The 24,927-nt window shown below is 36.1% G+C and overlaps 1 protein-coding gene across 4 annotated transcripts; it reads left to right on the forward strand.

The window, feature by feature from the left end:
* The first annotated feature begins 7 nt into the window (after positions 1-7).
* PANK3 (pantothenate kinase 3) lies at positions 8-24,049 on the forward strand. 4 transcript variants are annotated; one of them, XM_032334905.1, is made up of 7 exons: positions 8-351; positions 9,113-9,465; positions 11,955-12,208; positions 14,134-14,310; positions 15,025-15,148; positions 16,623-16,748; positions 17,686-24,049. In XM_032334905.1, exons 1-7 carry the CDS (start codon positions 324-326, stop codon positions 17,734-17,736), a joined length of 1,113 nt encoding a protein of 370 aa, XP_032190796.1. In that variant the 5' UTR covers positions 8-323; the 3' UTR covers positions 17,737-24,049. The 4 variants fall into 4 exon arrangements, with proteins under 4 accessions (XP_032190796.1, XP_032190797.1, XP_032190798.1 ...); XM_032334906.1 differs by lacking the exon at positions 9,113-9,465 and having other exon boundaries at positions 11-351; XM_032334907.1 differs by lacking the exons at positions 9,113-9,465; positions 11,955-12,208 and having other exon boundaries at positions 11-351.
* The last annotated feature ends 878 nt before the right edge of the window (positions 24,050-24,927 follow it).

A 24,927-nucleotide genomic window follows, 5' to 3' on the forward strand; every position in this document is an offset into this window, starting at 1 on the left:
TTAGTGCGGCGGCGGCGGCGGCGGCGGCGGCTCGGGGGACCGGGGCCTTTTGTTTGGAGCGGCTGCGGGGGGGCCCCGGAGCGGCGAAGCCGGCGGCCTTCCCCAGCTCGCTCGGTCCCGGCACACCCTCTCCGGGGGTGGGGAAGCCGCCCCTGGGCCGGGCCTCGCCTCAGGCGCCGCCGCCCCGCCCTAGGCCCGCCCCGCCCGGCCTGAGGGGAGGAACCGGCTGGGCCTTCCCGCGCGGCCCAGGCAGCTCCAGAGTCGCCGGCACTACCTGCGTGCTCCGGACCCGAACCTGCCCCCTGGTTCCTTCCGCAGACGCCATGAAGATCAAGGATGCCAAGAAACCCTGTAAGATGAGGGCTTGGGGCCGCCGGGTTGGGAGAGCACTTTGGGCCCCGTGTGGAAGCGCCTTAACGGAGCGGCCTCGTTCCCGGCCTGTCGCTGGTCGCCGGCGCCCTGCACGGGATGGGGGCGCAAGGACTATTTCAGCCTCGGGATGGAGCCTTCTTCTCCATCCTCCGGTGCGCGCGTGACGAACGCCTGCCGCCCCCTGGCCCTTTCCTCCCACTTCCTCCTCGAGATCTGGGACGCGCTTGGGAATTTTTGATTCGGTTTGCCTTTGCCAGGCAAGGCTAGAGCTACCAGTCCACTCCCCCAGCTTCCTCTGAAGTCGGGTTGAAAACGGGTGTCATTTGCGTGGGGGCATTTGCCACCTTTTTCTTTTTTTCTTTTTCTTTCACTAATTGTTGTGCTTCCCGCTTGTGTCCTTGAAATACCGGTGTGTTCCTGGGAGTTGTCCCTGCTGTTAAAATTAGAATCTTTTTCAAACACGTCTGTAACCTACCAGTGGGTAATTGCCTTGGCCTGTTTTTGTTTAGAATAACAACTAGGTCGTGTTTGCTTAAAAGAAGAGACAAACAAAAAAAAATAAAAATCACGGGTATTCCCGCCACTCAGAGCTCACCACTATTAATACTTTGTTAGATGTTCTTATTAGAGGTTTTTCTACGACTGTTTTTGTACGTGCTTTTTAATAAAACATTCTTCACGTGTTTTAAAAGAGATCAGCTTTCCTTTCCTTTTTATTAGGAGCCTTTTATTACTCCTGTGAATAGCTTATTTAATCACTCATCGTGATTTTCATACTTAGTAAGTGTATTCTCCCAGAGGAACCAGGAATGTGGGGAACCATGCTTATCTTACGATTGTATTGGTATTTAACAGTTTTTAATGTCTTCATGTGATCTTAGAGTTCTAAGAAATCTATAAAAAGGGAGCATTGACACCTTCCCTTCTGGCCCTTGAGCGTTCTTGAAACCTCACCAGAAAGGCAACATACCAAAGCACTTTGAAAACGACTAATTGTTATTTAAATGTGAGATAATTTGGTCTTAATTTTACAGATGAGGGAGTTGAATTTATTTAGCCTCAGAGTAACTTTTCCAAGGCTGTACCAACCAACTCTGTGCTAGTGAGGTTCCCTCATACTCCAGTGTTTTTTCTGCACCCAAAGGGATTGGTTAGTCCAAATACTTAGAGAAGAAAACCTTTCTGATTGGGGGGGTTTATCTGCCTGCTGAAAAAAAATTCTTTTTAATTTTTAAAATATCCTGTGGTAACTAGAGTTCTTGTTCAAGGAGCCTATAAAATAGTGATGTGAAGGTTTAAATAACAGTACTGTAAAACCACTTATAATTGTTTTATATTTGCTGAATTACTAATTTTGAACAAATGCAGTCATGTAAAACACTTGGACATCTTCCCTTAACACATACATTTTCCCTGCTTGTCTTAGAATTTCCATTTAGGAGGCGCCTGGGTGGCTCAGCGGGTTAAAGCCTCTGCCTTCAGCCCAGGTCATGATCCCAGGGTCCTGAGATCGAGCCCCGCATCGGCGCCTCTGCTCAGTGCAGAGCCTGCTTCTCTCTCTCTCTCTCTCTCTCTCTCTGCCTGCCTCTCTGCCTACTTGTGTTCTCTGTCAAATAAATAAAATCTTTAAAAAAAAAAAAAAAGAACTTCCATTTAGTAAAGTAAGTTTAACTATGACAAGCTCATATGCAGACTCTTATTAACGGTATTTTCTTTTTTTTCCATGACAGTAATATGATTTGTTAGATTTGGTCACGCTTGTAATCAGGTATGGATGCCACCTCTGTCAAAGGTGTTTCCGCAAAGATATAAAGTTTTATTAAATAAACTTTAGTTTGAGAAAAGAGTGCCTTTAAAAAAAATTTTTTTTTTTTTAAGGATTTGTGTATTTGAGACAGTGCACAAGTGGGGGAAGAGGGAGAAGCAGATTTCCCTGCTGCAGAGCCGGGAGCCTGATGCAGGGCTCCATCCCAGGATCTTGAGATCATGACCTGGGCTGAAGGTAGATGCTTGATCAACTGAGCTGCTCAGGTGCCCCAAGAACACTTTTTTTTTTTTTTTTTAAGTTACTTGCTATTACAGTATGAGGCTATTAATGATGAAAGAGTCATGTTGAAACACTAGTCAGTTAATAGGATTTAGAAGTCTAAAGTAACATTTCCTGTTAATGTGTAAAAGATGATACTACTGCTTCATTAGTTCTTCATACGAAAAGTAAAGAACATCTTGTTTTTGTGAGGGAAGTTATTTCCATTGTAAATAATAAACATACGTAACTGGAGAGTGTTATTTCTAATATTTTTAGGAATATTAACACTCAGATTACCTAAAAATATATTTGTGTTGTTTTGAGTAGTTGGGTAGGTTTGTGGGTTTTTTTCGTGATTATAAATTTAGTGAGCACTTCAATATGTGTAAGGCTTTATCTTTACATGCATTTGCATTATATGCAAAGCAAGTAGCTTTGGCTTCACACTTTCTTACCTTCCCCTGAGTGTTAGAACATTGTTTTTAGATACATCACTAATATATTAGGAGGTTATAAATCAAATGCACGTATTTAATCAGAAAATAAGAAAAGGAAGTAGTTTCATCTGCTGGACTGTATAATACAAGTAAAAGGTTAGCATTGGAAGTATGTGTTAATTCAACTCCAAGGGAAGGATGAAGTCAAACATTAACCTAGTAAAAAATTTTTCCTTGTGAAAATATGGAAACCTGAAAAATGGCAGTGTTTGTTTGCTTTACCTTTACTTAAATATTTCACAGTGCTTAAATATTAGATACTAAAAAGCCAAACAATTATGGGTTCCTTTGTACCTCAGCTGATGGGATGTCTTAAGGTATGTTCAACCTTTGTTTTGCTTACCTTTGTGGCATGGAGCCTAATTAACACGATGATACTAAAAGACACATTTTTTAATTTGATAAGATGAAGGTTTTTGAGTCTCTGCTTTGCTAACCCAGGCTGTTACCTAAAGCTTTTGTCAAGAGCAGAGAGAATTATATGGCATATGTGCCTTTGCTTCTATATAATTTGATTGGCCTGTTTGTACATTGAATCATTACTTAAGAATCTTTACTTCCATGAGCACCTAGGTGGTTCATTTGGTTAAACATCTGACTCTTGATCTCAGGGTTGTGAGTTCAAGCCCCATGTTGGGCTCCATGCTGGGTGTGGAGCATACTTTAAAAAAAAAAAAAAAAAAGAATTGTCCCTTCCAGTTGATAATGAAGTACAGTTGAATGTGATAGTTTCTAGTATTCCCTTGGATGTACCTAATTTACCAAAGGAAAAAGAAATATTTACCTAACACTCTTCTAAGGAATTATGATACTGAAGGTGTGAAGATGGTTATTTTCTTAGTCTATTTCAAAACACCAGCATTTTTAGTTGGAATGATTATCGGGAAGAGCAAAATTAATGGCAATGGAATTTACCCGTGCGCATGCCCATTTTAGAATTTTGTTTCTTAAAATAATCTACTAATGTTTTAAACATTTTCATCATTTGGCCCCTCTTTCTGCTAAAGAATTAAATCTGGCATAGGATCCCTTTGGGCTGAAATCTTCATGGAGCCAGTAGCAGTTAAACAGTTCTTTAATGTTTCTCCCCCACCCCTTCACATCTAGCAGGACACCAAACTCTTATAAGATATTTTGTTAGAAATCAACAGTTTGCCCTGCTAGATATCAAGGGGATTGGACTTGGCAGGTTTCTTCACACACAGTCTACCTGGTAAGAAAGATAAAATTCTTGGTAGCACTTTATGCTTATGGTAGTTCTGGATGTTTTGTTACCGATGGGGAGCTGACAGCTCTGTTAGGTTCAGCTGGGAAACAGAATAGGAGTTGTTACTTTTTTTGAACGCCAAATAGATTCTAGAAAAGTCTGGAGAAGGCAGTGCATATTTCCCATCATCAAAAGTACTCATTTGTATTTATGAAGTGTGTATTTTACTTTTTAAATGTGTATTTTGGTTCATTATTTTCACCTTGGCAGTAGAGAGTTCTATTATCAAAGAATAAAAAATGTTGACGTTATATGCAGTAAGTAGCCTGCTTGTGTGCTGGTGACCGACCTTTAACCTGTCTCGGCTAGAAGCAACAAAACTATCGGTATAGATGCTTGCCTGATTTTTTAGGAAACTTGGTATTTTTCTTAACCTCATGATCTATTAGTGGACCTGTGGTTGTACTTAATAACCTTATAGTTCCCTCATATTTAGAATTGTAAATAAAGTTTGAGCTCCATGTCCTTTCCCCTTCCTGTTTTGGTGACAAAATATATATATATTTTTTAATGTACTAGAAAATGTAAAGATCAGTAGTCAGACCACTTACTAAATGATAGAAGTAGATCATAATTAAGAATTTGTGTTTTCTGTGAGACACACCTTACTGGTTCAGTCAGTAGAGCATGGGACTCTTGAACTCAGGGTGTGAGTTCAAGCCCCATGGTGGGTATACAGAGTGCCTAAAAATAAAATAAAAAATTTAATTTTTCCTTTTTTTCAAGTTCCAAAGAGGCTTTAGTATATACAGAGTGGGGAGAGGGGCCAGTCCTTCTTGGCGGCTTCTTACCCCTGGCTGCCAGGACATAGCTCATTTCCTCTCTTTTCCTCTTGGCACAGATATATGTCACCACCCTTTTCTTGATGAACTTGGGGGCGCACTTATCCTTGGAGACCTTGTGCATTCTGCTCATCTGGGGCGACATGGCATACCTGGGATCATCTGAGACCACACAAACTTGGTGTGCTTGGTGAGGCGCCCAGGGCTGTGCCTCAGTTTGCTCGAGCCATGGCTTCTGCTCCTCCATGGCTTCCATGGGAGAGGGTCCCCATACTTTTTTAATGTGATTTTTTTTTTTCTCCCCCCTCTGGCTTAAAGAAATGAATTCCAGAACTCTGCTGAGTTAAATGTCTCACTGTGCCAAAGGTGGCTGTTCAACTTTTTTCTTTGGAGTCACTGGCAAGGCTGACTTCTTTCAATCCCTACCTTCCTGATTTTAAGAAGAAAATTGTCATAATTGAAATTTACTAAGAAATAGAAAGCACATGTCATGTTCTAGTTTGCACATGATTACTGAGAAAACGACTACAATATAGCATCTTTAGTTACCCTTCCCTTAAGAACAGACGGCACTAAAAGAACAAATGTGTGTCATATGCTAGATGTGAGATGAGTTTGGGCTTTTTGCATTCTTAATTTTAAAAACTGACCTCTGTAGTCAGTAACTGTTAAAGAAATCATACAGTTTTTCCAATTTAATTTGCAGTTTTTTTCATAGAACCTTCTGTTCCTGTAGTCCAGTCTACAAAAGTGGGTCACACAAAGATTTCAAGTTGAATGGGAATACTGTTTTATGAGTTCATGGTGGTTGTTGGTGGTCATTTTTATTTGTTTATTTATTTTTTATTTTAGAGAGAGAGAGAATCATCACTCAGATTCCCCACTAAGCACAGAGCCCAATGCTGGGGTCAGTCACGACCTTGAAATCATGATCTGAGCTGAAACCAAGAGTCAGTTAACTGACTGAACCACCCAGGCTGGTGGTTGTTGTTCTTTGAGTGTTACATGTCATAACATATCTTAGAGTATTCTTCAGTAATTAATGTAACTTAAAAGAAACGAGGGATTTGATATACTGTAGTAATAAAACATAGCTTTGTTTACAAATTTTTTTACTTTCTGTGTGGAGTTTTCTTTTTCAGATAGGACAAGCTTGGTTGTTTCATGCAAATATATCACCAAAAGGCTTTTTCCTTTTTTTTTTTTTATTATTATTTTAAGATATTATGCATTTGTTAGAGAGAGAGCACATGCCCAAGCACAGGGAGCGGCAGGCAAAGCAGGCAAAGGAGAAGCAGGCTCCCTGCTGAGCAAGAAGCCTGGTGCAGGACGTGATCCCAGGAGTCTGGCTAGGATCATGACCTGAGAGCCAAAGGCAGATGCTTAACCAACTGAGCCACCCAGGCATCCCTCAACAAAAGCCTTTTAAAAGAAGCAGTGGAAGGTTTTGTTTCTTTTTCCTTATCAATTTAACTATAATTATATCTAAGCAGTAGTTTTCTCTGAGAAAGAACTAGTTAATACTTTTGAGTACCCTAGATCTCACAAACAGGATTTCATTCAGTGAGCCTTTCTCTTGCCTACTCCACAGTTAGGTATTAGAATTGGCCTTGACCTTTGGACGCAAAAACCTTGGTGCTCCTGCATAGCTTTAGAAAAGTAGAAAATTTATTACTCTCCAGTATTTAATCTGTAAACTTCAGATAACCTTCCTAGTCTGTAAGGTCCTTTTGATAATTAATTTATGTTTTCATGTAAGAATTAAAAGTTCTTGGGGTGCCTTGATGGCTCAGTGGGTTAAGCCTCTGCCTTCAGCTCAGGTCATGATCCCAGGGTCCTGGGATGGAGCCCCACATCAGGCTCTCTGCTCAGTGGGGAGCCTGCTTCCCCATCCCTCTCTGCCTGCCTCTCTGCCTCTCTGTCAAATAAATAAATAAAATCTTAAAAAAAAAAAGAATTAAAAGGTCTTCACATAAATGTTAAGTAAGGTTCTTTTGAAACTTAATTGATGTTTTCGTGTAAGAATTAAAAGTTCTTCACATAAACGTTAATTGGGTTTTTTTCTTTCAAGAACAGCAGTTTTCACATATTTATAAACCTGGGAGCAGACCGGGACTTACGACTGAAAATAAAAATATCATGAACTTTGAACCTGGTAATATTTGCAGCATTGTAGTTTTCTCTGAAGTAATATTTTTATTTGTATATTTTGACACCTGACAAAAACATAGAAAGGAAAACTATAAACTTAAAACGGTTTTTAAAGTATTTTTAATTTTGGAAAATAAAGGTTTTTTGGGTTAATAAATCTTACCTTGTAGAAATTCTTCTATCCCAAAATGCACTTTTTGTGGAACAGTGATTTGCACACCTGTCCCCATGAAATCTAGAATCAAACATCAACAAATAAGAGAAATCGGGCTCCTGGGTGGCTCAGTGTCTGCCTTTGGCTCAGGACATGGTATCAGGGTCCTGGTATGGAGCCCCATGTCAGGCTCTGTGCTCAGCAAGGTGTCTGCTTTTCCCTCTCCCTCTTCCCTTCCCCACTCTTCCCCCCCTTTTCTTTTTCAAATAAGATCTTAAAAATAATTTCAGTTATACCAGTAGCATTCCTATGTTTTATCTAATGTCCACTGAAAAGTGTCCTAATTATGATTGGGAAAACTCTGGAGGTATCTCTGATTTATTGGATCAGTAGAGGTACTCCATATTGTTTTTTCTTTCAACGGGTTGTTCAAGCAAACAGTTGCTGTAAATTTCACCTCTATAACTGTTAGTATTGCTGCTTGCTACTAGGGATTTAAAAATTAAGAAAATTTAGTCTGTTTCTTTAATATTTTAGTTGCTTATAAAAATCTATAGGTGACACTAGTGTGTTATGCCTGTTTTGGATCTTACTGCCCCTCAGATTATAGTCATTTTTTTTTTTTTTAAGAAGTTTCTTTTTTAATACTCTTCAGTGTAGATCTGGAAACCCAATCTGGAAATTGGGTTTCAAATACAAATACAAGTGATCTTTTAAAAAAAAAAAAAAAAAAAAACGAGTGAACTATTTCTCCAAGAGAAGATAATGAGAACTACTCCTTTCTCATTACATAAATTCTGAAATAGAGAAATATATAGAATCTTTTCTTGTTGAATTGTATGAACCTGGTTTCTAATAGTCACATATTTCAAATAAAATATCAATATTTAAGAAACAGATTTTGGAGGGAACTAGTTTTCCTTGACAACTTAGACATAACTGTTAAATACATTTTGTTCTGAAGTATTCTGTAGTATGTCTATCTTTTTTTTTTTTTTTTAAAGATTTTTTTTTTTTTAATTTATTTGACAGAGATCACAACTAGAGAGGCAGGCAGAGAGACAGGAGGAGGAAGCAGTCGTGTGTGTCCCCCCCCCCCCAGCAGAGAGCCTGATAACAGGGCTTGATTCTAGAGGCTTTAACCCACTGAGCCACCCACGCACCTGTAATGTGTATATCTTAAGTATTAAATTATTCTTGAGTCTCTGTCATTTTGTTTAAGATCCCAGAGAATAGAAACAGACCTTAAAAAACTAGTTTAAGAAAATTTAATTTAATTTAATAGCTTTTCCAAAGTTCTGTAAGTACAGTTAGTGAAAAAGCACCAGGTTCCAAACCTAAATGATATAACTGCCTGTCCAAATGTGCCTAAGTAGACTTATCTTCAACATTAACAGCTAATTTTATTAACTAGATGTACCAAAGAAATATAATGTTTAATGAGCAAAGACTAAGATTTCTTTTTAAGGAGGTACTTTTTCCCTTGGGTTGCTTGAAGTAATTATAGGCCAATTTTATTACATTAAAATCTTATTAGAAACATTACCAAGCCATAGGTGATGACCTATTTATTAAAACAAAATTGGTCCAAATTTTTCTTGATCCCTTGGGGCATATGGTAAGTATTTAATAAATGAAAAGGAATACCTACCTGACCAGGGAAAAGGTCCTGGGCCTTTGTTACAGGTTTTTAGGAAACATATAAAATAATACTTTGAAGGGAAAGAGTTTGAGTTCCATATAGAAGAAGCATCTAACCCCTGACTGCATAATTCAGGATATATGATGTTTGTGGATAATTAACTAGCTCCTAATTTGCATTTCTAGAGTTGATATATATGTATGTTTTTTTATCCACAGCTTTCCCATGGTTTGGCATGGACATTGGGGGGACTCTAGTAAAGCTCTCATACTTTGAACCTATTGATATCACAGCAGAGGAAGAGCAAGAAGAAGTTGAGAGCTTAAAAAGTATCCGGAAATATTTGACTTCTAATGTAGCATATGGATCCACTGGTATTCGGGATGTACATCTTGAACTGAAGGATTTAACACTTTTTGGGCGAAGAGGGAACTTGCACTTTATCAGATTTCCAACCCACGACCTGCCTACTTTTATTCAAATGGGAAGAGATAAAAACTTCTCAACATTACACACGGTGCTATGTGCTACAGGAGGTGGTGCTTATAAGTTTGAAGAAGATTTTCGCACAGTAGGTATCTTAATCAAAACCCAAAATTGATACCCATTCTCTCTCTCTCTCTCTCTTTTTTTTTTTTTTTAAAGATTTCTTTATTTGAGAGAGAGTGTGTGGCGGGAGGGGTGGGCATGAGAAACCAAGGGAGAGGGACTAGCAGACTCTGCACTGAGCATGGAGCCCATCGTGGGGCTCACTCTCACAACCTTGAGATCATAGCCTGAGCCAAAACCAAGAGTTGGACTCTGAACCCACTTAGCCACCCAGGCACCCCCTCTTTAATTTTTAAAATACAAGGCTGTTTATATCTAGCATGCTTCCTAGATTAGTTCCCCATGCTGGATATGGAAGAAGTATGTATTCATGACCAGCTTTTCACTTGTGGCCCTTAATTATTACCTTTATAGGCTGAGTAGAAAATTATCCAGATTTGGGCTTATTGTCCATAATATTTGGTAAAACCTGCTAAGTTTAGGGACTACTATAAACCTACAGTAAAAGGGTCAGTGTCTGAATTTGGTGGTATACAAAGCCAGATATAAGTGATGTTTGAATTATTTTCACTATTATTGCATTGCCCTGTGTTTGCATTGCTTTTATGTATTATCCATATAGTACTTTCTCCCAGGGCCATCTCTTTCCCTGCCCACCGCCCCACCAAAAAATAAATAAATCTGCTGAAGCCAGTGTCTTTTGATTAAGTAGACATTGAGAGTCCCCATTACCCCTTTTATCTGGTTTTATCCACCAGCCTTACCATGTTCCTGTCTCAAAGGGGGGGTCATTTGGATATGGCAAGAGGACTATGTAAACACTGATCTAAGTGCTACTGGGGTTTATCAAGCTTCTAGTCCTTTCCATTAGAATAAAGATTAGAATGTTGGCATTTGGGGCTACTAAAATTTGTTTTCTTTGAAAATATGCATGTAAACCATTTAATTTCTTAAGTTTTGTTAATAGAATATAAGTGATTTATTTGGCTCACATAAGTGAGACCCTTAAATTATGGGATAGTTTAAAAGTCTAAATTTGTATTCAACTTGTTAAGTAATTTTAACATAAATTTCGTAAATTTGAGACTAGTTTGCTTGAACATGTGATATTTAGTGTTTGCCAGAATTCTTACCAGAAGTGGCATCTTAGAAGCCAGCTTTTACCTGCCCATTGAAGTATCAATATTTTCTTTTTTTTTTTTTTTTCTTTTTAAGGGGTGTGCGTGTGTTTTAATGTATTAGAGCATGAACAGAGGGAGAGGCAGACTCCATGCTGAGCAGGAGCCCATACACAGGGCTCAGTCCCAACCTGAGCTGAAGGCCAACACTTAACTGACTAAGTCACCCAAGTGCCCCAGTAGTATCAGTATTATCTAGTGATGAAGTTCTGTAATAACTTTATATTAATACTCAATCATTTATTAAGCTAATACTTGAGCACTTAGCATGTGTCTGGTATTAGGCTAGACACAGAACTCAGCTGGGAATAAGACACAGTCTTAGCTTTGAAAGAGTGCAATACCTAGACCGCACAGAACAGTGGGTTACAAGTAAAGGTACAGTGTGTTATAATTAATAGTATAGCTATGAAAAGCAGGGTCATGGGAACACCAGAGTAGTATTACCTAACAAGTTGTGGAGAACAAAAGTTTCCCAGAGGAAGTGATCTCTAAGCTGAGATCTTTTTTACAAATAGTTTATAATACATTCTTTACTAACCTGAAATGACTTTAATAATTTCAAACTAGTTACCCAAACTATAATATAGAGACAGGAAATGAAGGTATTTAGAAAATGGGTAGATTCTCTGGTATGATCACATGAGAGGGCATAATGAGATAGTTAGATGCTGGCCCTTAAACATAAATTCACCATGAATTCTAAACCCACAAATGCTGGTAGATTCATACGGTATGTTTTAGGAGAATCTTGTACCATAAATGGTGTTGCTGTTTGTGACATAACACTTGGGAAAATTCCAAGCAATAAAAACGTCTGTTACTTCCTCAGTTTAAATGGTGGTTGCATTCCTAGCAAATTTAGCATATATATATTAAAGCCAGATGAAGAATACTTTGTGCTTCCATAGGCTCGGATAATTACAAACAAATTTCCTTGCTGCTGCCTTAAAAAATGTCTGTCAGAATGCTCAAAGATTAGGCAAGAGTGGGATAATTTGTTGTTTTTGCACAGCTGCCCTACCCATTGCAGGTATCTGGCATCCCAAGTCCTTCCCACTGTATGTTAGTTTGGTCCTGTTCTCCTCTCCATCTTTGTGAAAACTGAAATATCCCTAAAAATTCCCAGAATGTATCCAGAGGTAATACCACCATCCCTGAGAACCTCTGGACTAAGAGATTCTGACATGAAACAAAACAAGTGAAAATGTATGGGTCATAGATGATTTTGAAGTTTTATAAAGTACATGAAAATTATACAGTGCATTTGAGTCAGATATTTTGAATACTGTCCCTTGTTCACTTTATAAAACTTCTATGGTGTTTTTTATAGATTGGAAACCTCCACCTGCACAAACTGGATGAACTTGACTGCCTTGTAAAGGGCTTGCTGTATATAGATTCTGTCAGTTTCAATGGACAAGCAGAGTGCTATTATTTTGCTAATGCCTCAGAACCTGAGCGATGCCAAAAGATGCCTTTTAACCTGGATGATCCCTATCCACTGCTGATAGTGAACATTGGTTCAGGAGTCAGTATTTTAGCAGTCCATTCCAAAGACAACTATAAACGAGTAACCGGGACAAGGTAGTGACCTTTCTGTTCTTATTGCAGCATTCATGTTGTTTTATACACAGAAGTTGTGAAATCATCTTGATGCTAGCCTCTAAGGTACATTTGTGCAGTAGCAGAAAATGTAGATATGTAAGTATAAGTTAGAGTGTTATCAAAATTTCCATAATTGTAAGAGGGAATTTTTATCTGGAATGATTCCAATGACTTTCTCTTTTCCAAAGCATTCATTCCTCTCCTTGTTTTTCCCTGTCATATAGATCTGTTTAAGCCTGAAGTTTGCCACTGGTCAGCTTGCATGCTGGTTAGATTAGATTCACATTTAAGTGGGCAACATTGTAATAATTCTTTTTTTCTTTAAGATTTATTTTATTTATTTGAGAGAGTGGGGGGTGGGAGTAGAGGGGGAGAGAGAATCTCAAGCTGACTCCATCTGAGCAGAGAGCCCCATGCAGGGCTCAGTCTCATTACCCTGAGATCATTACCTGAGCTGAAATCAATCAGATGCTCAACCAAGTGAAATAATTCTTACAAGATCAATTTAACATAAGCTCATTATGGGATAACATGGATCTTTTAAATATCCCTTAAGATTTTCTATAATGCCTGAAATATTATTGTGAAATGAAGTTTTATAATTGTTTTTATGATTCTGATACATGTACTTGATAAGCTTTTAAGGATAGAAACGGGGGCTACTGGGTTGGCTCAGTCGTTAAGCCTCTAACTGGCTCAGGTCATGATCCCAGGATCCTGGGATTGAGCCCTGCATTGGGCTCCCTGCCCAGCGGGAAGCCTGCTTCTCCATCTCCCACTCATCTTGCTTGTATCCCTCTCTTGCTGTGTTTCTCTCTGTCAAATAAAATAAAATCTTTTAGAAAGAGGGGGGTGAAACTCCTCTAATTGTTTGAGGAAGAAAGATTTGGAGATTTATGAAAAAAACTCATTTTTGTTTTAAAGTAGTACTTTATTAAAGTGATACTTAAATTTTTTTGTTTTAAGTAAATTCTAACCCATGTTGGGCTCAAGACTCAAGACCCTGATATCAAGAGTCATGTGCTCTACCAGCTCAGCTGGCCAGGCACCAAAAGGCACTTAAATTTAATTAGTATTTTATCTCTCTGGTGGCTAAAAATCTACCTTTACTGTAACTCTGAGCCAAAGAATTACAGGGAAATATTGCCTATTTCAATCAATTCTAAAAGAAATTCAGTCCATTAACTAAATTCTAGCAGTGATCAGGGATAGATGGAATCTGTTAGAAATTTAGGAGAGATTGGGGAGCAAAGGTTTTTATTTTAGGGATTAGAGGGGCATGATTTCATTTTAATCAGCATATCCAAAAGAATAATAGAACCAAGTAAATTTTTGTCATCAACATATTGACCAACCTAACATAAGTTTTCTCACCATACTCATTTCTGGGTTATTTCAAATGCTAATGTGTCACATTGAATTGATTTCAGCTATGTCAGACCAAGTAAGTAGGCCTTTCACTAAATCCTTTCCTGGAAACCATTTATTCTTTGGAGTTAAAAGTTTTCTCCTTTTCATTCATCTGGTACTAATTTTTAACACTTACTGCTTTTCCCCTCCACATGTAAAAGCAGTTTTTACATGTTTTTAGCAGTTTTTAGCAGTTACTAAGTTTAAGGAATTGGGTAAAGATATTAGAAGTTAATCTCTTTCTGCCTTTTTGTTGCTATCACCAACTGATCCCCCCCACCCACCCAACCCTTGCTTTTTTATTCTTCCATCTGACAAGTTTGGTTTGGCATTTTTCTTATCTTCATTATGTTAATATTTCAGCACTTGACATTAGCAGTGTGTTCGTTATTTGTGTTATTAATTACATGGATATTCAACCTTTTTACTCTGGAGGAAGAATACAATGTGTAAATGTAACTTAGTGTTTTGTTTTGTTTTGTTTTGTTTTAAAGCCTTGGAGGGGGTACCTTTCTGGGTTTATGCTGTTTGTTGACTGGCTGTGAAAGTTTTGAAGAGGCTCTTGAAATGGCATCCAAAGGTGACAGCACCCAAGCTGACAAGCTGGTCCGTGACATTTATGGAGGAGATTATGAAAGATTCGGTCTGCCAGGTTGGGCTGTAGCATCTAGGTAAGTTTAATATTTATATTATAATTAAAGTTGTTTATTTAGTTTTTAGAAGGCAACATATTAGGAAGTTGTTGGGGGCTTACTCTTACCCACATTAGGTTCCAAGTTTTGAACATTCATGTAGTTTAAAAATAAGATCCACATTAAGGGGGCACCTGGGTGGCTCAGCTGGTTCAGCTTCTACCTTCAGCTCAGATCATGATCTCAGGGTCTTGGGATTGAGTTCTGCATTCTGCAGCTCCCCAGCAAGTCTGCTTCTCCCTCTACATCTGATCTCTCTCGCTTTTGCTCTCTCTCAATAAATAAGTAAAATCTTCAAAAAAAAAAAAAAAAGAAAAAAATACATACATTAAGAAGTCAATAGGCAATATATCTTAGTCTCTCTGCCAGCTTCCCTCTCTACCTCCCTCCTTTTCTGTCTGTCTGTCTGTCTCTCTCTCTCTCCCTCCTTCCCTCCCTCCCCCTTCTCTTCCTTTACCTCTCACCCTCCTACTCTTCCTCCTTACTGACAGCCTCTTGGTATTTTATTGTGTGAATTTATCCGAGTTTGAGGGTGCTTTCCAGTATTCTGCTATGTGTAGTTAAGTGGGTCAGTCAGTAACCTTGTTATATACTTTATTTTGTACTTGTGTAAATTTATCTGTAGGATAAATTCCAAAAATATATGAAATGTTGCTTATAATCAACAGAATTTTGTTTTTCATTTCTCTGCAGTTTTGGGAATATGATTTATAAGGAGAAGCGAGAATCTGTCAGTAAAGAAGATCTAGCAAGAGCTACTTTAGTTACTATCACGAATAACATTGGTTCTGTGGCACGAATGTGTGCTGTTAATGAGGTAAAAAAAAGTAACTTTTCGAAAAATGTGGATTGGAGCTTCCTGTACATGCAGCAGAGCTTCTTTGTGTTCCTTAAGGAGGCCTATAGAATGGAGATCTCTTTTAAATCCCAAAGCTTATTAGCTGTATATACCATGTGCACCTAATTGTTACGTTACTTTTAAAGAAAGTAGCAGATAATTCAAATTGGAAATAGAAAAAAGAAATACTTGCATTTTCAAATTTATCTAGAAACTTTTTCAGAAATATACAACCTAAATTTCTTGAAGATAGAAAAGAAAAATCTTTCCAAACAGGATGGTTCTGAAGTATCTAATTATTGAAAAGGGTGTTTTTTGCTGTTAATGTTAAATTTGATTGGTGAGGTGCTTAGAAGTTTTCTTATTGCCTTTGGCTTCTTTACAGTGCTGCCTTGTTGCATATGGATCAAGCAGCATTGTACAGGGCTATGAAGGCATTGAGACTTGTTCTTCACCTGAACTTTGAATGATGTATACTTAACGAAAAGCATGTACTCCTATATTTACTTTCATTGTTGGGTTATTTTTATTTGAAGGAGATTATATATATAATTCTGCCTGCATGTAATAGATGTATTTACCTATTTAATTTTTGTAAATATCAGATACTTAAAATGAATTGGGAATTTTGCTTTTTGAGGAAACCCTTCATTTGTTCATTCATTTATTCATGAAGTATTTTATAGAGTACCATATGCCAGGCATTGTTCTAGGCACTTGGGATACATTGGTGAAAAAAAAACAAAGGTCTGTGACTTTGTGCAACTTTATCCATTCTAGTGATATAATAAATTTTTAGTGTGTATATGGTGATAAATCTATTTTTTAAAAAAGAAAATCATTAAATAAGATGGGAGAATAGACCAGCAGAAAACAAACTGCTGAGTAATTGGATTGTTGAAGGAAGGCTTTATTGAAAACGTAACCCTTGGATAAATACTGAAAGGAGGTGAAATAATCAGCATGCAGATATTTGGGGAAAGAGAAGCTCCAGCAGAGAACATCTGTGAAAAGACCCAAATTAATTCTTTGGAATTACTCTATTTAAATCCAGGATTCTAAGTTTCTCAATAACAGTGTAGTAAGTTAGCTAAGGGAGCCATTAGCAGATGTTTTAACCCAAGTTTAGGGAATATTTCACTTTGGGGGGCTGACAATAATCTGGAACCTTTTTTCTTTGCCCTATAGATCTAGATTTTCACCAGCCACTTGACAATAATTAAGGGCCATAGTTTACAATAACCGAACTCAGTATGCAAAAATATATGCTCAAAAGTTCAGTATATTATTGTGAGTAGAAAGATTGAAACACCAGTTCCTCCATATAAGATTTCCTTCAAGTTATCTATGGAACCAAATTAGTGAGTGGAATCTTAAAGTAGAGATTTTCTATATTATAAATTCTACTTGATAATTTTTATTTCAACTCATTTTCTTTGTTCTTTTCTTTTAGAAAATAAACCGAGTTGTCTTTGTTGGGAACTTTTTACGTGTCAATACTCTCTCAATGAAACTTTTGGCATATGCACTGGATTATTGGTCAAAAGGTCAACTGAAAGCATTGTTTCTAGAGCATGAGGTATGATAGGAAAATAATGCTTTGTGAATTTTAACAGCATGCAGCATACAGGTTTCATATGTTGCTTCTTACTGTGTACTCATAAAACTATGATTTACCTAAATAGTATATTGAGTCTCTCATTTCAGTTTGAGTTGGGGGGATAGGGTTTACTGTAACCTGGTAGGCATCCCATTAACATGGAGTTTCCTACTTCCTCTGAGCAAGAGAGAGTGATATTAGATCTTGTGAACTCCTTAGTTATTGGGGCTGCTTGTGTACTTAGTTAAATTGTATTCTTTTCTCTTTTTCTCCCCTGAGATAACAAATGTGAACACCACAAAAATAAATAGTTTAGCAGTGAAAATTCTCCTTAATCCCCCCACCACAACCTCACCCCCTACCTCCAGAGGGACCACTGTTAAAATTTTGGAGCTCATTCTTCAGGACTTTTTTCGTGTTCGTTCATTACATCCAGTTATTCTGGTCTGAAATTGTCAGTTCATATAGTGGTTTGGATTAAGTCAATTTACCTTGAATTGTTTTGTTTCTGGTCAGATGGACGTATTAATAATTCTGATAACACAGAGTCAGAGTATTCTCTTGTGTTTATGTTTCATTGTCACTGCTCTCTCTACGGTGTACTGCTGTGCAGGCTCCACATGCCGTGCTGGATGCCAGGAGAGTGGCAGGTGGAACAAAAAGAATTGTATTGAAGAAAGAGGAGAAGGGCTCAGAATTGTAGTAATGGCTCTCTGTAGAAGCTTTTCAGTGTCTGTAAGCCATACTTTAAAATTATGTATTTCATGTTTTTCAAATACTAGCTTACAACACAAATAGGTTTCTGAATAAGAATTCTTAAATAGATCATATATAAATATCTGTTCCTAATAGTTGTTAATATCATATGCTAATTTAAAAGCTGAACTGCATTAATAATTGTTTTAAAATTATGCAGGGATACTTTGGAGCAGTTGGTGCACTTCTTGGACTGCCAAATTTCAGCTAAAAGGCATCAGGTTATTCTCTACTAATAAATGTCATCCATGAGGAACTGAAAACCAGAGGCATTATTACTGCATTATTTGTCACTGGGAACCAAAGGATAACAGAGTAGCACTATTCCTGTTAATTTTTAAATGTCAAGATGGTAAGCTGCCAGAAGTTGCCATATTAAAAGGAGGAGCTTGGTAACATATGAAGTATTTCTCATTGAAATGCTTTCCCTTCTGTATATATCCAGTGTTAAATCCTTAAAATGCAATACAGCCTCTGATTATTGAGCTTCCTCGCAGAAGATTTTCCTATTTATTTTATGTAGCCAACTATTTCAGTACTGTATGCTCAAACACAAATCTTAAAGTCTCTGAAATGTTTAGCTCCTGAAGATAATTGGATCTGAATATTTGTTAAAACTGTGTTCTTACGTGTCTTGGTTACTAGTAAATGGGCAGTAACATACCCTGTATCAAACTTACTGAAATGGCTATCAAAGATGATTGTTTTGATGTGATTGTAGAAATGGTAAGGCAGTATGAATTACTTATTATTGCAGTTTTCTTAAAATTTCTCCCACCAAAAAAGCATGTTAATGTGATCTTTTCCCAAAGTATAAGCTCTTTCAAATGCCATAATTTAATTGAAATACTATTGTTAAATATTAGCCTGAATTTTAAGATGAGTCCTAGAAAATCACATAATTGGTGATAATTGCACTTTCTGTATTTTATGTTAATCATTATATTTTTAAAATGTTTCGTAATTTTTAATTACAATTAATTTTAATTACTAATTAATTATAATTAGAGACTTAATTACTTATTTGAAAATCCATTTAATGAGGTCCCAGGACTATACTAATAGAATATGGTTTGTGTGCATTGATAGAGACCTGTGCTCTTTCCGTACCACATTATCTTGGGCCTGAACTTAGTCATTTCTCTTTAATTAGGTCTGAAACTTCAAATTCAAATTCATTATTATAAATAGCAGCAAAAATCACATTTATTCTAAAGAGATCTCTTGGAAATCTGAAAGATGAGTTGTTTCAAAACTGTAGGGGTCTGAGGGCAGTATTGCAGAATTAGGAAAGGATCAGTGTTTTATACATTCTGGTAATAAAGGCAATATAGTTCCAGAATTTGTAAATCCTTTTGCCTTGGAATTTGTGCTCCATTTTGAAGTCATTTTTTATAATGTTACTAATTTTTTTCAGGTATTTACTTTGGCAGTAACTTTTGGAGGTCTAGTTCAGCAAAATTGTTCAAACCTGTTACTTAATTGGTTTAAGAAGTAGACTTGGGGAAAATATTCACCTCCTTAAATTACTAGTAAGTGTGGATATGCCTTGAAGAGCTTAAAAATTGTTTACAGGAAGAAAGAAGTATTAATATGTTTTTATGGAACATAATTTTGCTCCATAAAGAACAGTTTGCATAGAGGTGCTTGATAAAGACATTTCTCCTTATAGTTTTCAAGTTTCATGCTCAGATGTTTAAAATTCTGTTTTATTTATCTAAAAGCATGAAGGTACGAATAATAGGAGTGAATATTCAGAGGGAAAAGCATGTAAGGTAATTTTTTAGAATTTAAAATATTTGGAACTTGGAATTCATGTCAGGTCAGTAAGTCACTTTGAAAACCTACAATGACTAAATGTTTCTTACTTTTATGTTTCCATTGTTATGGCTAGATATCTCTGTCACTACAAAAAGCCATGTGTTCAGTTTATTTTAAAATTTTGTGATTTGGACATTTGAACAAAACGTTTTTGTTTTTAAATGACAATTTCATGTTCATGGCAAACTGTATTAGCCATAGCATGGGGCTATCTTTAAGAAAGAAACAGAATGGTCGGAGTCCATGTAAGTTAATTTGATCAGTGCTTTGGTTAATTTGAGACTTAATTCATACTTTATGTCCTTTGAAGTTACCTGTTAAAATGCATATACAGTGAACAACCATTTCACCACTTTTGTTCTTGGCTGTTCTCATGTATAGTCAAGAATTACTGGAATAATAAGTGTGAATACAGAGTTGTGATAAAGACTGCCAAGATTTTAGTTTTTTATTACAGTCTCACAAAATTCTTTATAAGCATACAGAGGTAAACAGATTTAGTTCTTAGCCCAATCAGCGTAATGCCTCAAAGTTCTATAATAGAAATAGACTACAGTTTAAGAACATGAAGTGTAAGCCATATGTAATTTTACATTTTCTAGTAGGCATATTTAAATAGGAGGAGGTGAAAATCATTTTGATTATATATTTCTATTTAACCCAGTATATCTGGTATGTCACCATTTCAATATACAATCGCTATAAAAAGTTATTTAGGAGATACTGTATTTTTTTTTCAACTTTGTGTTTAAAACCAGTGTATATTTAAACAGGACACACCTCAGTTTAGGCTAACCACATTCCAAGTTCTCAAGAGCCATGTTTGGATAGTGGCTCCTGTACTAGACAGTGCAGTCCAGAACTAGCTCTTAAAAATGAACACTATTGCATATCCATTAAAACTTTATGAATATTAAAAATAAAACTTTATGAATAAGGGCTTTTTAAAGAATTTTTGAGAGGTGATATGGGAAGTGTTATTTTTTATGAGAAAATATGGGAACTTTTTTTTTTTAATACAAAAGGAGATAAAGAAGTAGCTCATTTGGGCTAGTCTATTTTACACAGACTAGCTGTATTTCTGACCAATCCAAAAATGTCTTACTTTGGATCCTGCCATTTTATCATACTGTGTATCATTTTTCCAGTGATACTGATAAAGTTGCCCAGGCCCCATCCTGACTGGCATCAGCAATCTCTAAAATGTCGGTTTTCTTCACTGAAGCAAATACAATGATTCCAGTGACTTAAATTCCCCCAACCTTATCTAATTGAACTTTGAGAAGACAATTTTAAAGGACTAAAAAGAGACCCTTTTAATTCTTGAATTCTGTACACAGAATCTTCTTTATAACTTTTGGATTTAATTTCCATTCTTTAGAAGTGGTAAAATACTTTCAGATACAAAGAGCACTCTCAGGTTGTCTTGGGCTTGATGAAGAACACAAGGTCTAGAACTTGGTGCACCAACACCCCCCTCCCAAAAAAAAAGTCTGCCTTTTAACTAGAGACGTTTAGAGCTAATGGTGTTCAATTCTATACCCAGTTTCCCCAAAGGCATAATATTAGACTGGCTTGCCTGTCAACAGGGGTATTCCTTTTTCAGCTACTCTGAATAGGTGGCCTCTTCATTTGGGTTAAGTCAGTGCCATTGCCAGTAATATACGTGGCCATTGACAGTCTTTCAAGAGGTTCAGAGTCTGCCAAATTATTAGACTCTGTAAAGATTCTTGAGTTTTTTCCTTTGCATGCAAATGTGATTATTGTATTTTAGGTACTAGTTCCTGAAAGTCCCATTTCTGTAAGAAAAATGATGCAGCTAAAGGGAATGGTTTTCCTCTATATCCGATGGAACTTTTGCCTTGTAAGAGCAGTCTGTCACATCTTGCCTTTCTAAGGTTGCATTCTTTGCGGAAAGCTTAGGAAGGCAACAGTTCCAGATATCCTTTATAACCACTCTGCTTTCTATATGCAAAAAATGTTATATTTTGTAGTGTATCTTTTTTTTCTGTTGAGCACTTTATGCTTTTTAGTCTTACTGCATTTGAGGAAACATAGTTTAGAAATCCTTTCTTATTTAAAGCCATGTAAAAACTGTTTAAAGGATAATCAGAAATAAATGAGTGTGCTTTATTTAGCATTTAACTCATTGTTTTGTGGTATGTATAAGCAAAATACTAGAAATATATTCCCTTTTTGTAATACTCTTTGACCTTATTTAAGATGATTTACCAGGAAATGTCATTGATGTCCTATTTTCCTAATAAGTTTATTAAATGTGGGTTTTATTCTAATACCGAAGGAATTCACCCAACTTTATGTCATCAGATAACCTCAGAAAATAATGTGCTTTATCTGTATTACTGCCTGTTTTCAATATTTAAGTTAGTAGTGGTCTTATAATTTTTACTGAGCCTAATAATCAAAGACCAAAAGACGTAATTTTTTTTTCTTCCTTTTAAGTTATTTTTAATAGTCCAATAAAAATGATGGTGGTATAAAAAGTAAATCACCCCAGCTTTTTGACCATATCTAAAATTCTGAGCAGTTTCCACTTCCAAAAAGACTTCTCAGAGAAGTCTCTATTGCTTGTGTATTCAGTGGATGTGGGATCATAACTTGGTATTATATTAGAAATAGTGCCAGCCACTGGTCTAAATTCTTTGAATGTTATTTTCTTTCATTGTAAAATGAGGGAAGTGATTTATTACAATGGGAAACGACTCCGTTATCATCAGGATCCTGAAAAAAGTTTCTCCATTCATGGCTACATTTGGAAAGATTAAAATGTTTAGATATGTTATGTCCTGTTTTGGCGTTAATTTGATTTGTATATGTTGATAGAGGTACTAGATTCTGGATTCTCACCAAGCCAGTAGAATGGTATTAGTTATTCTCTCGTAATGCTATGTTCTTGCCTATGGTGGCCAAGTAGTTAAAGTAATATGAGGGGTTTTATATATATTATTAAAGAGTGTGTATGTGGGTGTGTCCACTTGAATCTGTGGAAGTATCTGGAATTTTTATTGTGTTAACTTTAAAATTACGTGGACATTATTACAGCTTTTCCATTGTACAAAAAGAAACATCCTGGTAGGTTCATGTATGTTTGAATAGTAGTTATATTTGGGATTTTTAGTGGCCCTTTTCTTTAAGCTGTTCTTCTTTCTGGTCATTTTGAGTAGGAACAGATACGGAATAAACCCCTTCAGGAATTATTTACTGCTTTTGTCAAACACATTTTGTAAAGAAATTTATAAAACAATTCTAATTACTTTCAAGTGAATTGAAATATCATGTGTTCTAGTCATTTACATCAAATACAAAGACCTGAAATACTTTTATCTTTAGAATTGAGGATAAAAAGACTGTACGTGGTTCTGACATTCCTAGCTTATGAAAATAAATGTAGCAGTGAGTTGATACTGGGACTTCAAGTACTAAATAGTTGTGCTGAATGATGTGTTTGAGGGGAAATAAATATTTTTTTCCTTAAGAAAAAAAATCTAGAAGTCTTTATATTCTAGCTCTTTGGGTAAAGAGATTATTTTTCTTTTAAATTTTCAGTCATTTTGCTGCAGCTGCCACTAATTCTGTGTTTAAAAGAACTAATGAGGAATATATTTTTCAAAGGAGTAAATGAAGTTAAAATTCAAAGTTTTGAATTTACAAAATATGCAACTGAATTTCCATTCTAAGATATTGCTGACTTTTTTTTTTTTTTTGCTAATAACATCTTTCATTCATTACATGGCTTACAGTTTCAGTAGCTTTCAAAGAAAACATTTGAGCTTTTACATAATTTGTAAAGTATACATAAATAATGCGAATAGTTTGAGATTATTTTAGCTTTACATTGTATCTCTGAATCATGGACATCATACCTGGCACAGTTAGTAGTGATTGCAGATCAGCCATTTTTAAATTTACAATTTTTTTCTGAGATGCCCTTTTTAGTTTGCAAACTTTTGTTTAGAAACAAAAGGTAACTTTATACACCTAACATCAGTATCTTAGTTTCTTTGTCCCAAATACAATTAATGGAATTAGGATGTAAGTCCTGTTAAGACGGTTTTATTATTTTTTTATACACTGTATGCTTTCCCTTTTTTTTTTTTTGAAACTACATTGAGACTTCGACTTTTTAACTGAAGTTGAATGGCATTTGTCTTAATCCTGCCCAGTTATTGACCAAATCATATCTAGGTGTTTGTATGTTTTAATTTTATTTATACAGGCCATTTCAGTTTAAGTTGCCTTATTCTATTGCATTGTTCTTGTCAAGTCTAAGCTTTGTCATGTTGGAATTCTTTGAACACTGAATCTGTGATGTAAAAATGTATGATGTGTTACAAATTTTATTCATAATAAACTAACTTACAGCCTGTTGTAACCTATAAAACATTTCTTGTAAATTGTCCAGTTTATTTTTTCATTTATGTACATTTTCTTAATGTAAATTTTTAGAATACTCGTTGTGGCCTGTTCTATAAACATTCCTGTGCTCTTCTCTTTAATGCTTATTTGCATGAAAGAAACTTGGGTTTTGCTTGTTTGTATTGGATGGCCATTAAGCCAACTTCGGTACTCTCTGCCTTCTTTCCTGTAGTTCAACTTTTTCTAGATTTGTTCATATTCTAAATAAATGTTAAAATCATTCCTTTTATTTCCTACTTTTCAAATAAATTCTCTAAGTTGTTTAATATATGTGTATCTTTTTATTATTTCATTTTATATATTGTATTCCCACATTTTCACTCTGATTAAATTTTTAACTGAAATTACCTACAGTAGAATGTAAACTCTGAGAACAAGAACATGGCACAGCCTTAAATCTGTCACCAGTAGTTGGCACAGAGAAGGCATTCAGTAAATAAATACTTGCTGAGTGAATTCATTGTAGAGTGTCCTTATCTAGTCTGCCTGTGTAAGACAGAATTATAGTTTTTCCCCACCTTCTGATTCCCAGAAAGCATATTAAGTTCTTACATACAAACCTTCATGAAATACAGAACTTAACGTTTATTAAAATGTAGAAAACATAACTTTTTCTCAAAATGAGGCCATGTTACCATATATAAGGAATGAATGTTAACAGAGGGGTTCTTCCAAACTCTTTGGATATGCTCTACAGGAGATGCCAGAACTTTGTGGTCTTTGGAAGTGTTAACTTCATACATGCTTCCTCTAAACCAAAACTTCATTTACTTATTTTTTAAAAATTTTTTAAAGATTTTTATTTATTTATTTGACAGAGATCACAAGTAGGCAGAGACGCAGGCGGGGGGTGGTGGTGGTGTGGATGAGCAGGCTCCCTGCTGAGCAGAGAGCCCAATGCAGGGCTTGATCCCAGGACCCTGGGATCATGACCTGAGCCAAAGGCAGAGGCTTTAACCCACTGAGACACCCAGGCATCCCTCATTTACTTATTTTTAATAGACAATGACTGTTAGATTTGTTTAAAAAAGAAAAAAAAAGGGAAAAAAGATGATCTTAATATGTGAGGAATTAATTTGGAAAGTTTATCATTTTCAAATCAAATGTTCATTCCAGGCACATATGAATGGTTGAAAACATGAAG

The sequence above is a fragment of the Mustela erminea genome, chromosome 3 (assembly GCF_009829155.1).
Source record: "Mustela erminea isolate mMusErm1 chromosome 3, mMusErm1.Pri, whole genome shotgun sequence".
Classification (NCBI taxonomy): domain Eukaryota; kingdom Metazoa; phylum Chordata; class Mammalia; order Carnivora; family Mustelidae; genus Mustela; species Mustela erminea.

Coding starts and splice junctions, on each gene's coding strand:
- PANK3 (XM_032334905.1), top strand. CDS start 324: ATGAAGATCAAGGATGCCAAGAAACCCT. Junction 352..9,112: donor CAAGGATGCCAAGAAACCCT/GTAAGATGAGGG, acceptor TTTTATCCACAG/CTTTCCCATGGTTTGGCATG. Junction 15,149..16,622: donor GAATGTGTGCTGTTAATGAG/GTAAAAAAAAGT, acceptor CTTTTCTTTTAG/AAAATAAACCGAGTTGTCTT.